At 48.9% G+C, this 13945-nt stretch overlaps 1 protein-coding gene across 3 annotated transcripts in view; it reads right to left on the minus strand.

Annotated features, from left to right (window-relative positions):
• The window catches only part of LOC310880876 (gamma-aminobutyric acid receptor subunit beta-4), a 74683-nt gene that overhangs the window by 10095 nt on the left and 50643 nt on the right, over nt 1-13945 (minus strand). For 2 of the 3 annotated variants that reach the window (XM_083797330.1, XM_083797332.1), the window contains 4 exons: nt 9014-9096; nt 4661-4798; nt 2951-3103; nt 527-783 (listed from right to left, as the gene is read on the minus strand). In XM_083797330.1, coding sequence (XP_083653456.1) covers nt 527-783; nt 2951-3103; nt 4661-4798; nt 9014-9096 — 631 coding nt within the window. The remainder of the gene's footprint in view (nt 1-526; nt 784-2950; nt 3104-4660; nt 4799-9013; nt 9097-13945) is intronic. The other variant, XM_083797331.1, reaches the window with a different exon arrangement.

Consider the following 13945-nt stretch of genomic DNA (forward strand, 5'->3'; position numbering starts at 1 on the left):
AGAAAGGTAGCAAGGTTGTCCCGTGCACAGTGTGCACATGGCTATGACACCAGGGATGACTTTGAACAGTTTTCTGGGTACCAGCACTGCTGGTTGGATTAACAGTGGGCTCTGAACCTGGACTTCTGCATTTGCAAAGGTTTTCCATCGATGCTGGTTGCCCACAGGCTGGAGCCTATGCTTGCAGCAAACTTGTGAGTGGGGGCAATGTGATTTTGCCAGCAGATTAGGACCAAAAGCCATAGGGGTACTTTGGGCTAGACCTGTCCTTGTAAGAGGATGGTCCTGATGAGATTGGCTTGAGGATGATGACCAAATGATCAAGGAGAAAAAAGTCCCAGTAATCACTGGGAAGATGTCTTTCTAGGCATCTGTCTGCAGACTTCAGTGGATCTGTGTTAACAAGACAAGGGAACTGAAGTTTTTCTCTCATGATGAGGAGAAAGGCTGCACCACAGCTCACCCAGGACTGAATGAGCAGTGGAGAGACTGAATTCTCCTGCCACAATGAAAGAAGGGGACAAACCTGCTCTCTCACCCTCTTCTCTTCATACCGGTGGCGCTCATTGTTAGCCTTGCTGATCCGTTCACTCTGTTTCTTCTGCTGCCGGGGGCCTCGCCCAAAGAATATGTAGTTGACAAAAGCGTACTCCAGGAGTGCCAGGAACACGAAGACAAAGCAACCCATGAGATAAACATCGATAGCCTTGACATAAGGAATCTTGGGGAGAGTCTCTCGCAGGTGGGTGTTGATGGTGGTCATTGTAAGTACCGTGGTGACCCCTGTAAGGAGAGGGTAGGTGTTCTGTTACCAAGGTGGGGTGGTTTCCTTAAATGCCCATCTCAGTTTCCCCATCCCTCCTCCCAGCTGGCCTGAACCTCAGAAAGGCTGGAAGCAGCACAATTGGGAATTGCCACTATTCTAAGCCCAGCTGCCAAATGCAGAAAGTAAAAATAAAAAACACAACACCAATAGTGGGAGAAAATGTTGAAGCTGAGTATCATCAGAACAATGTGGATCAACATTCTCTGGACCTCAGCTTTCCAAGTGCTCCCTGATTGTCCTTTTACTCTCTGTGATAGGAAATACACAGTTTTTCTCTTAGTCTCTCACTCTTCTCCCTGTTTTCTACTTCATGAACTCATTAGGCTTCCCTGGACACTACTGAATGCCTCAGTATCCTTGACAAGAATTTTTAATCTGCTTTGTCTTTCCAGTGCCATGAATATGACAAAGAGAGAAAGGATTCCTACTACATGGCTCTCCTTTTACCTGCCTCATGGGCTTCTGTCCACATCCTTGGCCCTATAAATTCACACCTTCCTTTCACCAGCTTTACCTCTCACTACTTCAGTTATCTGTACAAACTCCTCTCATGTTTTCCTTTTTAGGCCTAGTTACATTTCCTGCATCTTAAACAAACATAGTCTTCAGTCCACAGAAGACTAAACAGAAGGGATATATGACAACAGTCTTTCAATATCCAGAAGCTTTGTGCAAAAAAAAAAAAAAGGGAGGGGGGTGGAATAGAATGTTCTCTGTGTCTACCAAAACTAGACAAATTGCATTGGAGACCTAGGATAGAGGCAAAGAAGAGATTTTTGACTGTATGATGAGGCAAATCTGGAGGTAAAGTGCCCAGAGGTGATTGCAGATTCTCCTTCTTTGGAGCTTTTTTAGGACAAGTTAGATAGAGAGCTGTCAGGAATGGCTTAGCGAGAGCTGTTCCAGTTCTGATCTATGATGTTTTTCTTCTGTCTTCTCCTTTGAATCCAGATGTCAGGAGAAATTCAACAGCTGTGCATCTCGTGTCCACCCTTCTGCTTATACTCTCACTGTGCCAGCAATGTCTGGCATGATCTCTTTTTCTTCTCTCACTGAGAATACTCTTGTCATTGCAACTTACCTTTTTAATTTACCACGTTCTTCCTGTCCCCTTCCTGCTCCAGACTTTCCAAACAAGTACAGCCAAATCATCTCTTTATGTGTCTTTGTACAAACCACACTTCCTCTGAGTCTTGACAAACTCTCTCTTCTAGAGCTAATTTAAACCCTTAAATTTCTCTGTAAGACCCAGCCTCTATCTGTGCTTCATTGCTTCTCTGAGTCCTAACCCCCCCCCCAGCTGAAATTCTTCTCCCTCCTTGGCTCTCTTATTTCCTCTGAACTTTCTATCGTGTTGCACAGCCCCATTCTCATATGCCAGCCAACCCCCTTTTCTCCTGTTCCTTCTTCAAAATCCTCATCTGCAATCCACCCCCACTTCCCTTCTGTTGCTTAAAAGATCTCTTTTTTTCTTCCTCTCGTAGGAAAACATCTCTATTTAGGGGAACATATGCTTAAGAAAAACTTGGACTTTACTGTCCCACATTTGACTTGGTTAAGAAGGTCTTCAGCTACAAGAAAGTGTCTGTATGGGGCCTAAAATATCACAAAAATGTGTAATGCTACTTTCTTTATTTTCTTAAACGTTTAGTCATTCACTCACTATACTTACTGCTTTTTGGCCATCCACTCTCAGCAAGCACCATCTAACTAAACTGCTTCCAGCACACCTGTTGGCCAAGAGGTGCCCAGACTTCGCTACTTCAGAAAACAAGTACAAACTAGAGTGAGGGAACTGGTGGGTTCATAGCACGTCACAATCTCGCGTATCTGAGAAGCTGTGACCATTTATGCCTTTGTCATAGAGTCTGAACTTGCACCTACAGAAATCTATAATGTAAGTTTTACTGGCTCAAACTTAGGAGATAATATTTCTGAACAAAAGAAGTCACACTTCAGGATGAAAACTTCCAGTTTCTTCTCAGAAGAAATGTTCTTCGTTTGGGATGACAGCTTGTTTCGCTGCTACCTCATCAAGAAAAAAGTATTTTCTTTCTTAGAGCCGCCCTGTCTGATTTCCCTCAAAAAAACACCTTCTTCAATGTAAAATAAAAAGGTACCTACCCAGCGCCACTCGTGCAGCAGAAGCATCATAATTGATCCAGAAGGAGACCCAGGACAGGATAGTGATGAGGATAGATGGCATGTAGGTCTGCAGAATGAAGTAACCAATGTTTCTCTTGATCCGGAAACTCAAGGATAAGCGCAGATATGAACCTGTCAATGAGATATTACAGAGGTGGGCGAGGCTGTATTTATGGTAGGAGCTTGGGTTAGGAATTGAAATTTTATTTGGAAAATATTCTCAAGAGCCAGTGATAATGAGGAATCTCTCTTTCATTAGGTTTTGCAGACTCATCAGCTTTAGGGAGGGGCTCTTCAGAGTCTGCTCAGTTGGCTCAGAATATTAAGAAGAAAGGAAACTCTACGTAAGTTACATTATTATATCAGACATCATGGGATAATGTCTGTTCAGTACTCAGCAGAAACTGCCATTATGGTACGTTCCAATAAGACATAGGCGTACACAGGAGATTTTAACCCTATATCTGGATTCAGTGAGATGATTTTCCTTTGTTTCATGTGCTAGCTTTCCCTCCAAACAACAATGAAGATCTGAATTGTATTTTTCCCATGCTGTTCTAAAAATGGGTTATGGTCAGAGTGGGCAAATTCATATGCAAATAGAGTACTGTTAGTTAATCTGTAGGTCTTTTTCTTTTTTTAAGTTCTTGCAACTTCCTCCTAATCTTTTAGTGAACCTAATGGGGACAGTGACAACAATAAGGACTTTTACTGTCCTTCCACTGGAGCATAGTCATTTTTACAGGGACAAAGCAGTGCCTTTCATTGAAACAACATCCAGGCCATTCTTCCTTCTCACCTCCTTCCCTAGGCAACACAGCAACCTGAAATATGAGTATAATTGTGGGTTGGCAGCTAAGCTAACAGGAGAAACAACATTCTTTAATGATCAAGGAGGTAGACTGGGAAAAAGGAGGTTATGTTCTCTCACCACTGTGTGCCATTTGCGTAGCTTGAATACGGTACTTCACCAGTCCTTTTTCTGAAGGTCTTGTCTGTTTAGATTGCAAACTTCTTTTGGAGAAACACTGCCTCTTGTAGATCTCTAGATTACCACTGCAATGGGACCCTGCCCCTGGCATGCCTCTTGAGGTACCATTGCAAAGTCACCATCTGCCACCACCACAGATGGACTTTGGCTCTGATTTCGTGGCTTTCCAAAAACCATGTAACAGGTGTGTGGCTCACTGCTTTGGCAGTGAACTCCATGTCAGATCAAAGTAAGGAGAGCAACCAAAATCCAAACCCCTCCGACTTTCCAACTGGCAGTATTTGAATTGTCCCAAGCATTCCTTCCAGATCTTTTTATTGCAGTGTGCAGATGGGTTTCTTTCATTCCATAGACCACCTGCTTTTCAAGTGAAATATTCTTCTGTTTTCTGCTACACCTACATTGCCTTTGGGAGACAGTTGAAAACCATGTAAAAATAAGGTAAAGGCTGAGAACCTTCTAAGGAGGTTCTGTTTTGAGCTCAGCTGGAGTTTTGATTAAGAAATGAAAACAACTGCATCCAAAAAAATCAAATTTGGTCGGTATAGAAGATGCTTCTTTTTCAAAGGAACGGGACCCTAAACTAAAGCCTAGATCCTAAGTTAATGCCTCAGCATCTAGATCAGAGGAGCAACCACACTGACCTAGATCAGCAGAGGGTTTATGTGTTTCATCACACCCCTGGGGCAGAAACTTACCGGTGGTGAAGACCACTTCCCTGCTGACCAGCCTCTGCTCGATAATGGTGAACTGGGGCAGTTCTAGCACCTCCATCCCCGTGACAGCAGAATCATTTCCTTGCCAGAAGAAGACAATGTCATCAACCGTGTAACCATCTGCAGAGGTGGAGAAGCACAGAGAGAAAACTAAGCTGACAAGCTGCAGCAGATGACACCCCCATTTTCTCTAAGGTGATCTGGAAGAGGATCCAAAAGAAAGCCCACACCATCAGACAGCAAGCAGAGCTCCTCCCTGCTGACGTACTTTTCTTCAGCTGAGCTTGGCAGTACAGTCCCCCAAAGAAGAGGGAAAAAAAATAATTGGTCAGAACTCCCCCTTCTGGCTAGGATTCAGGAAAAAAAAATGCGGGAAATGGTCCATCAGGTCTTGACTTGTGCTACACAATCTCCATGGCTAACACAACAGGGACTTGAGCATCCGAAGCCTCTATCACATGCACCAAACACTGCAATTTGCTTTTATAAAACTGCCTCCTTTTACCAGAAGGGGGAGGTCACACAATACATTCTGATGTGGACTAGGTAAACAGAGCCTCCAAGTATTAAAAATTCCAAGAGATTAAAAAAAAAAAATAAAAATTTACAACAGTGATTGAAAAGAAATTTGAGCATCTGAGTACCTCCCTCTTTTAAATACTCTCAGTCAAAATTTGGAGTTGGGAAGTGGACACAGCCTCTGAGATTGGAGACTGCTTCTGCCAGGCGCTGGCTGAAAAGAGCACTAATGAGAGAAGAAAGGCAGGGAAGGCATGAATGCTCATCCCTTATGTTTCAGGGTAATGGATTTGTTCAGAGGTTAACTCAGCTGAGGGTACAGCCTCGTGCTTTGACCCTGAACTATAGATAGCAGGGCTGCATGGGCTGGAAGTGCTGAGGAGCCCACAGGCACAGTCCCAGGAGAAAGACTGCCCAGGTGCTTTGGCCTCACTGGGAGCAAGGCCCAGGGGACAAAATCATGCAGCTCTGCTCCCGTTAGTGCGATGGTCACAGCCCTGCCTATCGCCCTTGTGGGCAAGGAGTCATCTCCACTTGAAAATTAACATTGCTTTTGGCAAGCTAGGCTTTGCAGCACCGTGGCTGTTTCTGGACAAGGGGTGGCCTCTTATTCTAAGCAAAGGGTAGGGCTGCACGGGGGCACCTCTGTGCTCAGAGAAGCACCAACATATACACGGACTGTAGTACAGCACTGTGGAAGGCTTTGTTCAGAGCAGAAACTTCACCTGTGCCCACAGACAGCTTTTATTCGCCACCTGAGCTGCAGCACGACAGCCAGGCTCGGCCACAAGCCCTGGCAGCAGAGGCAGGTGGCTTGCAGAACCCAGCGAGGCCAACATCCACTACAGAGAGTGGCCACCAGAGCCAGCACCAGGTTATTAGGGACAGCAGGGGAACGAAGAGCTGCTGAATGCGCCATGGAGGAGGAGGAATTATTCTACCTAACCTCAAGGGCCAAGGGTTCCCCTGGCTCAGATCTGAACCTCTGAGGATGGTGTCACGCTGCAGCTCCTGAGCAACCTGCTCTGATCTCATGGCTGACCCTGCTTCGAGCTGGGGGCTGGACTGGAGATACCCTGAGGTCCCTTCCAAACTGAATTATCTGATGACTCTCTAGTGTCCAAGCCCACGTCCTGTGCTCACTGCGCTTATTCACAGGTGCTAAAAAAGTAATAACAATTTTCCAAACGCTGTGCCAGATCTGCTGCTGGTGAAAATCAGTCAAGCCAGGCCTCCACCTCCTCCCTGACGGCTGCTTCTGCTCCACAGCCATAAAATGTAAAGCACCCAGACTCACAGGCCCACAGGAATTCAGAGGGACCCTTATGTCATCTCCTCTGCTGCAGACATGGGTATCACAGCTTGCTGCCCTGCCTCAGTTACCCCGGCTTTGTGCACAGGACCTGGCGTTTGCATCTGGCTGCAGCGTGTCTCCCAGAGCAAGGCGCTAAGTGTGGAAAGCATCACGAAAAAGCAAATTCCTCACTGCTCCCGGTGCTTGATTCCGGTGCCTCAAACATTCTCGCAGCTAAAAACATCGTGTGTGAGTTTCCACCTGAATTCAGACTCTCAGATGCTGGTGGTCGCTCAGTGTTTTTCTGAGGTTACCAAGCTCTTTCCACCCAGCGCTCGCCCTCTGCAGAGGTGCACCCAGCCTGTAAACAAGTCACCTCTCCACCTCCTTTGCAGTAAACAAGCCAGGCTGAGCTATTTAAGTTTCTTACTGCAAAACATCTGCTCCAGCTCGCGAACGGTTTTTAGCATCTTTTCTCAACCTCTTCTGATTTCTCAACTTCCTTTCTAAATTATGGAAACCAAAATTAGACAGAGCCCCTTTCCCAGGCTCACCAGCAACGTATTCAGAGGCCAATCGATTCCCTGCTCTGACTCACTGCTCCCCTGGTTTATATAACTGAGGCTCACTCCAGCCTTTTCTGTCAGAGCCCTGCCACGAAACCTCCAGCAGCGATGCTCAGGGCTGCGATCCCTCCATCATTTTCCCCGGCCGATGCTCGGGCAGGTACCGTCCCTCAGTCCCGTGCCCAGGCCTCCGCATTTAGCTGTGTTCAGATATATGCGGGATGTATTCAGATCGGGATGTATTCAAATGTGCAGCAAGCAAGCCACGCAGACGGCTATCTTCATCATCCACAAATTTAACAGCACTGACTTCAAATTTACTTCCTGATCAGCAATGAAAATGTCAAATTACAGTAACTAATTTTAGGATATCTCACAGTTAACTAGCTCTATTCCATTTATTCTACGACCTGCTGATATTGGGTACCAATCTTTTCTGTTTTTTTTTTTTTTCATGTTATTATGCAATGTGAAATCAAACACGTTTTTTTCCGAGAAGCCATTTTTTAAAGTGATTCTAAAGGGAAAGGTTGTTCAGTCTAAAAATAAACGTTCCACTTTGATTTGCAGCTTTAGAAAGGAAAACGAAGTTTCCATTTTAATGTTAAAAAGCAAAAGAACTTTCACAAAGATAAGTCATTTCAACCTGAAATATCATAAAGTATTGATACAATGTCTTCAAATGTCAGATTAATGGCCTGTTTGTTGCCTGCCTCATCGCTTTTTTGCCGAGTCCTGGAACACAGTTAGGAGACGGTTCATGGGGTGAGGGCTGTTTTTGGGACAGGGATTGGATCAACAGGCAGTGCCAGCCTGGGCTTACCTCCTGCAGGCAAGCGCCACAGGCTGCTGCGGGGAAGGAGACCCCAGCTGCGTGCTGCTGCTTTACAAACCCAACACTCCCGCGTCACAAAAGGGTTATTTTGGTGTTTGTTTTTCTTGTTTGTTTGTTTTCAGTGTGTTTTTTAAAGCCAGGCATGAAAGGAGTGTTGTTCCAAAGTTGTGTGGATGTGGAAGCAAACAAAATGGAGCCCTGTGGATTTGCAATGCGCGAGAGTATGAGAGACAAAGGCTCTTAGGAAGGAAACCATGAGTCTCTTCATCTCTGCGTAGATCTTAGAAATATTGTAAGGAAGCGTAACTTCAACTAACAAATTGGCTTGACATGTCCCATTAAGAACAAAATCGCAACATGGGGAACTGTGGGTAATTCTCTGCCTTCTGTTTTCTTGGTTGTACCGTAAACTATTCTCAAAATACGAAGGAGTGCCAGAAATGACATGCCATTAGTGCCTCCAGGAGGACCTCATTTACATCCCATTACCCACCACGCCAAGCACTGCCATTGCTGCGCATCCCGAGCGGGAGCAGGGCTGCCAGGCGCGGGCAGGGCTGGGGAGGCAGCACCGTGCCTGCCGGCTACCGATGCCGTGGGACCTCTTTTATGAAAAAAGCAATTCTCTGATAATCACCACTGAAGCTGCATCATCATTACTGCGAGATCTGCTGCTCTGGACCGCTCCTGCGGGGATACTGCAGTGCATTTTTATGAGGGAGAGACCAACCTCCCTTCGCCAGCGCGGTCAGGGGAGGCTTTTCATGGGAGTCCAAGGAAAATCCAAGCAGGGAGGGGCTGTGGGGAGCTCTGGTCCCACCTCCCATGAAGAGCAGGCTCAGCCACCAGTGAGGACAGGTTTCCAGGGCTTGCTTAGGTCTAAGGGAGGCTTCCCTACCCTCTCAAAAGCGAGGGTGATTTTAGTGCCCAGTCAGCTGCTAGATCTCTATTTCCCTGGGCATTTCACCCACAAGGTCCCCAGGGAATGGAGTTTGGATGAGGGAGCCTGGTCCTGCCCAGGGCACACCCTTGGATGGGGGTTAACACCCGCGGGAGGCAGCCCAGGGGTGGGAAGCCTTGGCTGGGGCAGGTTGGCGCGTGGCATCGCGTGGCATACGCACAGCTCTCGATCTCCAGCGTGCAGTTCTGCTGGTCCAGGGGGTACCTCCGCAGGTCCATCATGCAAGCAGCCGTGGTAGTGATCCTGAAAGAAGGGAAAAAAAAATAGGAGATATATATATATATATATATATATATTTTTTTTACAAAAAAAAAGGAGAAGTGAAAGGCAGACGTGAAAGTCAGGCAGCATTTGGGGCCGCTGTTTCCCTGGAAACCAGGGAGAGCCACGGTGGGAGGGCAGGAGGGAGGTGTGCGGGGGGCTGGATGCGGCTCACCCTCAACTGCATGGCTTAAACCCTTCGTGACTCACGTCAGCAAGGCAGTGTCTCTATTAGCGAGGTGGGGAGGGATTTGTGTTCCTCCTCTGTCCCTCCAGGAGAGAGACAAAGAAACTGGGAGTAGGCAGAGCTATGGACAGAGGTGGAGAGATATGTCAGGTTATTAGAGAGAGGCAGAGGACACATGTCCATAAACTGAAAATGCATCAATTAAATTGCCCTGCCATGACCTAGGGGGAAGAATGACTGACCATGTTTTTCCCCCGTCCTTCTTCCCAAATTGCCTCAAGGACTCCACTGCAGTCCCAGTCCTTCCATTGTACCTACTGCCCTCCTGCTCCTGCACTATGGGCTGGCGGCTCTGCTCACAGATTCACTCTTGTGTGAGTGATTTCGTGATCAAGATTTGCCTGACACATGAATGCATGTGTGCACATCCCCTATAAAAATAAATACGGGGAGAGGGAGAGGGTTGGTGTTGTTTTGGGGGTGTCAGAGCCACTCGGCGCCCACGAAGTGCTCACACGTGTGTGCAAGGAGGGTGTTTTTGTGTTGCAGAGAAGCATCGCTCTCTGGGATGGGGCATTTTGCAGTGGGGTAGATGAGGGAACGGGTAGGAAGCAGGCACAGAGCAGAACAGCTGCTAATTTACCAGCCCTACAGTTAGCAGGCTGCCCCCATTTCTCAAATATATTGCTCCCCTCACCCTTCAATGCAGTTTTCTTCCTATGCAGTGTATGTGTGCAGAGTGCTGAAGAGAGGGGAGAGATTGGTGCATTCCCCCCCCCCCCCTCTTTTTTTCAATTAACCATCTGGAAGGCATTAATCAAGCTACACATTTTTTACTATGTAGGCATAACCAGTGAACTGTTAACAAGAAAGCTTTATCTTCTGAGCCCTGTGGCCAGGGAGACAGAGAAAAGGGGAAAAAAAAAAGACAAGAAAGCAGAGAGGATGAGATGGCGAACCAGCAAAAGAGAAAAAGCATCAATGAAAGAAAAAAAGAGAGCAGAAGGGGGAAGGAGGGGCAGGATGGGTGAAGCTGGACAGAAAATTGGAGGGGGGGGTGGCAGAATGGGGGTGCAAGCACCCGTGGGAGAGCACAGCCCGGGGGGTGCCAGGATGGGGGCCAGAGCAGGGCGGGCGAGCGGCCCCGTGGAGCTGCTGGCTCTTTAAGAAATCTCGTGTGCTAAATTTATCTCTCTGCTGTCTGTGAAGACTGTTTGTAGGAGATGAAGCCTTGAGGAGAGCCTTTGCCACTGCCTGCCGTGCTATAAATAGATCCGAAGAGACGGAGGGAATTTATATATATCCTCGCTGGGTCTAGATACAACACTGCAACTGCCCTCTCTCCGAGCAGGGGGCCCAGGCGAGCTCTTAACCCTTTTATCCGTAATGCAGCCGGGGTGGAGGAGAGAGCACGGGGGGGGAGAAGGATGGCAGGGCAGGAGCCACGTACAAATTATCACCGCGGCGTTGGGACCGCACGCATTGCTTCCACAGCCGCCGGCTTCGGCACCTCGGGGAGGACTGCGGGCAACCCAACGCCTCTCCCACCCCAGTCCACCTGGGCACGGGGGACAGCCCCAAGCACACCTGGGGGAGCTGAACTTTGCCTGGAGAGCCCGCAGGTGCACGGGTCCGTCCCGGCCAGGCGCAGAGCCCAAGCAGTCACGGCCGGGTATGAGTCACCCCCCTGTGCCGCACACGGCCGTACGGTGTGCACTACACCGCACCCCTGGGAAACAGCGGCGGCAAACGCGCTCTCCGATTTTCCCTAAAGTGTGAGATGCAAAAACGGATTAAATGAAAATTTTCCACCCCATTTGTGGGACCCTGCGGGCTAAAACCTTTCTGCGGTGTCCATCCCCGAGTTGCAGCCTGGCTGGCTAACGTGGCTGCGCTAAGGACGTCCAGGGGAAGCCTGTTCTGGATGGAGAGGGACCCTCTCGCCTCTCGGCAGGATTTGTTCGTCACCTGCAGTGCTGGTTGGAAATGCAGAGCACGACACAGTGAGCTATGGCTACCACACTCCATGCGCCAAATCCCGCTCACGCTAACAGCCAACATAAATCCAGAGCCACTCCAATGATTTTTGCAAGATCACACCAATTTACATCAGCAGAGATTTACATCAGAGCAGGATTTATCCCCGTTGATTCAAAAAGAAGAGAACTTCAGGACAGATAGGACAGAAAGGAGAAAAATGAGATAAAGAGGGCATTGGTCCTTAAAAATCAGATAAGAATTTCTCTTTCCTTCAAATTAAAGGGTGGGCACATCCGCGCTGCACAGCTCAGCATCCAACAGAGATACCCTGGCTGGCTCGAGGCCCCAGGCTCCTGCTGACCTGCCCACGTAACAGTGCTGGGACAGGTGAGGACTGGGACCAAGCAGCATGCAGGTTTTTTTTTTCTTTTCTTTTTTTTTTTTTTTTTTCCAGCCTGAACTGCAACCACCCGCTTGTCTGGAGCATTTCAGCTGCAGTGCTGCACCCACAACAAGGGGCACCCAGCAAGGCCATGGGCACCAGCACCGTGGGACCACCTGGGTGTTTGGCTTATGACTAGGTGGGGAGCAGCTGGCCTGAGATGCTGGGTCCTGCCTCTGGGCTTCCTAAGAATTGATAATCCACCCTTCTTGGGATAAAGAACGTGGTGTCACAGAGAGGTAAGGAGGATGTTCAATTATTTATATATTGAACCTCAAAAACCATCCTGTACCCCAACAGCTCTTTGCCATGCCCTGCTCATGGGTGACCCACAGCATCACGGCTCTGTTTGCCTGCTCCCAGAAGACAGAAGAGTGATGATGGCATGAATGGTGATGGGGGAGACGGGCAGGGCTGAGAGGCAGGAGAGCAGATAGTGCAGGACAGGAGGCCACCGGGGTAAGGGAGCGGAGGAGTGGGATCAGGGGAAGCAAGGGGTGAAGGAGCCTGGGGAAGGAAAACCAGAGAAGAACGAAAGGTTAAAAGACAGAAAGCAGAGCGGATACTCATTCCGTGCGAAAGGAGATGAGGAGACAGAACAAACCATCGCCCTGTAAACAGCTCTAGACAGAGAGCAGTGCCCGCAGGAGACGCGACCCGAGTGGAGCAGAGCAGGGAGCGCGGGGCCGGAGGGGACGCTGGGGAAGGGTGCCACCTTCCCCGTGGCACTGGCAGGAGGTGCTGGCTCCTGGCCAGGCCACGTCTTCTCCCTCCCTCCCCCTTCTCTTGCTTCTTTACCCAGCCTCCCTCCCCTTTTAAATCCAAAAATGTGTGTGGTGCGAAGTTCCATCTGCTTCGATGGCGATTCACAGAGACGCATCGGAGATTCACAGAGGAGGATTCACAGAGGCGCAGCCCCCATCGGAGGGGAGAGGCTCGCCTGCCCTTCGCACGACGCGCTCGGTGAAGGGGCAAGCACCCACCACCTCCAGCTCCCCTCTCCTCCCTCCATTTCTGTCACCTCTGCAGGCCTCCAAGTCACCCCCCTCACATCACAACCTTCTCACTTCCCTCCCCATAGAAAAGACGTGTTTGTGCCTTTGCCCTCATCATTGCTCCTCAGGTCTGCAGGCTTTCAAAGCAGCCAAGTCCTCAGCGCCCTGCTACTCTGCTGCACAGCTGGCAGGCAGTCCATCGAGGGGAGACAGGGCTAGGGAGAAACCACTGCACATTTCCAAAAAGAAAAAGAAGGGACGTGCATTTGTGAGTTGTCAAGCAGCTCTGGCAGGCTGTGTGCTGATGGATATCCCCCTTCTCTGCCAGCACCCAGCAGATCCAAGCAGAAGCTGAGGTAGCACAGATTTCTTACTCTGAAGAGAGTCCTTCAGCCCCAGGGGAGGTAGGGATCACTTCAGGTAGGGCAGCCACAAAGCTCAAAGTCCCACCAGGCACGTGCTAGGTCTCTGTTACAAGGAGGAAGCGATGCCCACCTGGCACTAGCACCAATAAAGCAGAGGCAGGCACGGAAAAGCGATGCAGCCTCACCCTGCTGCCTGCTCCATGAGCAGCAGCACAGGTCCATCCCACCACAGCTGCAGCTCAGACTCCTGCACACCATCAGTCCTCCACACGTTCTCCGACCTGAACGCCACCAGCCCTTCCATTCCCTTTCCAATCCTCCTCATCACTGTTTACTTATTAATGGCTTCTTCTGTCTTATTTAGAATGATTATATAAGTTCAAAGACAGAGCAATGTGGAGCTCCCACCTCTTAAAACCTACCTACCCTGGCTGAATGTCTCCTCTCCATCTCCTACCCTGTTGCTTGCCTCCCTCCATGGTAGCTGCCCCTTCAGCTCCCCAGGTGTGATCTCCCTGTACCAAACTTCAGCTCTGGAGGCCCTCAGCCACCAGTTCATCCTCTGGATCATCTCCAGTGTGTCGAGTGAACCAAATTCATCAGCTATGAATGTAAAGGGCAAAATATGACTTCCCCAAAACACCATCTGATTCCTAAAGGAGCAGGTCCAGCCTCTCTAAGGAGGGCTGGGTTGGAGAGAAGCGAAGACATTCACCTTTGAGGGGTTCCTAAAGCAAGCAGGGTCCCTTTCTCCTTGAGCTCATCCTTACAAAATGAACTGCTGCACTGTGTGCATCATAACTACATGCATACCAATGAACTAGATGTGCCGGGGACTGGTTTCTGGGGCCAATGTTAAGTG

This window comes from Anser anser, assembly GCF_964211835.1.
Source record: "Anser anser genome assembly, chromosome: 13".
NCBI lineage: Eukaryota > Metazoa > Chordata > Aves > Anseriformes > Anatidae > Anser > Anser anser.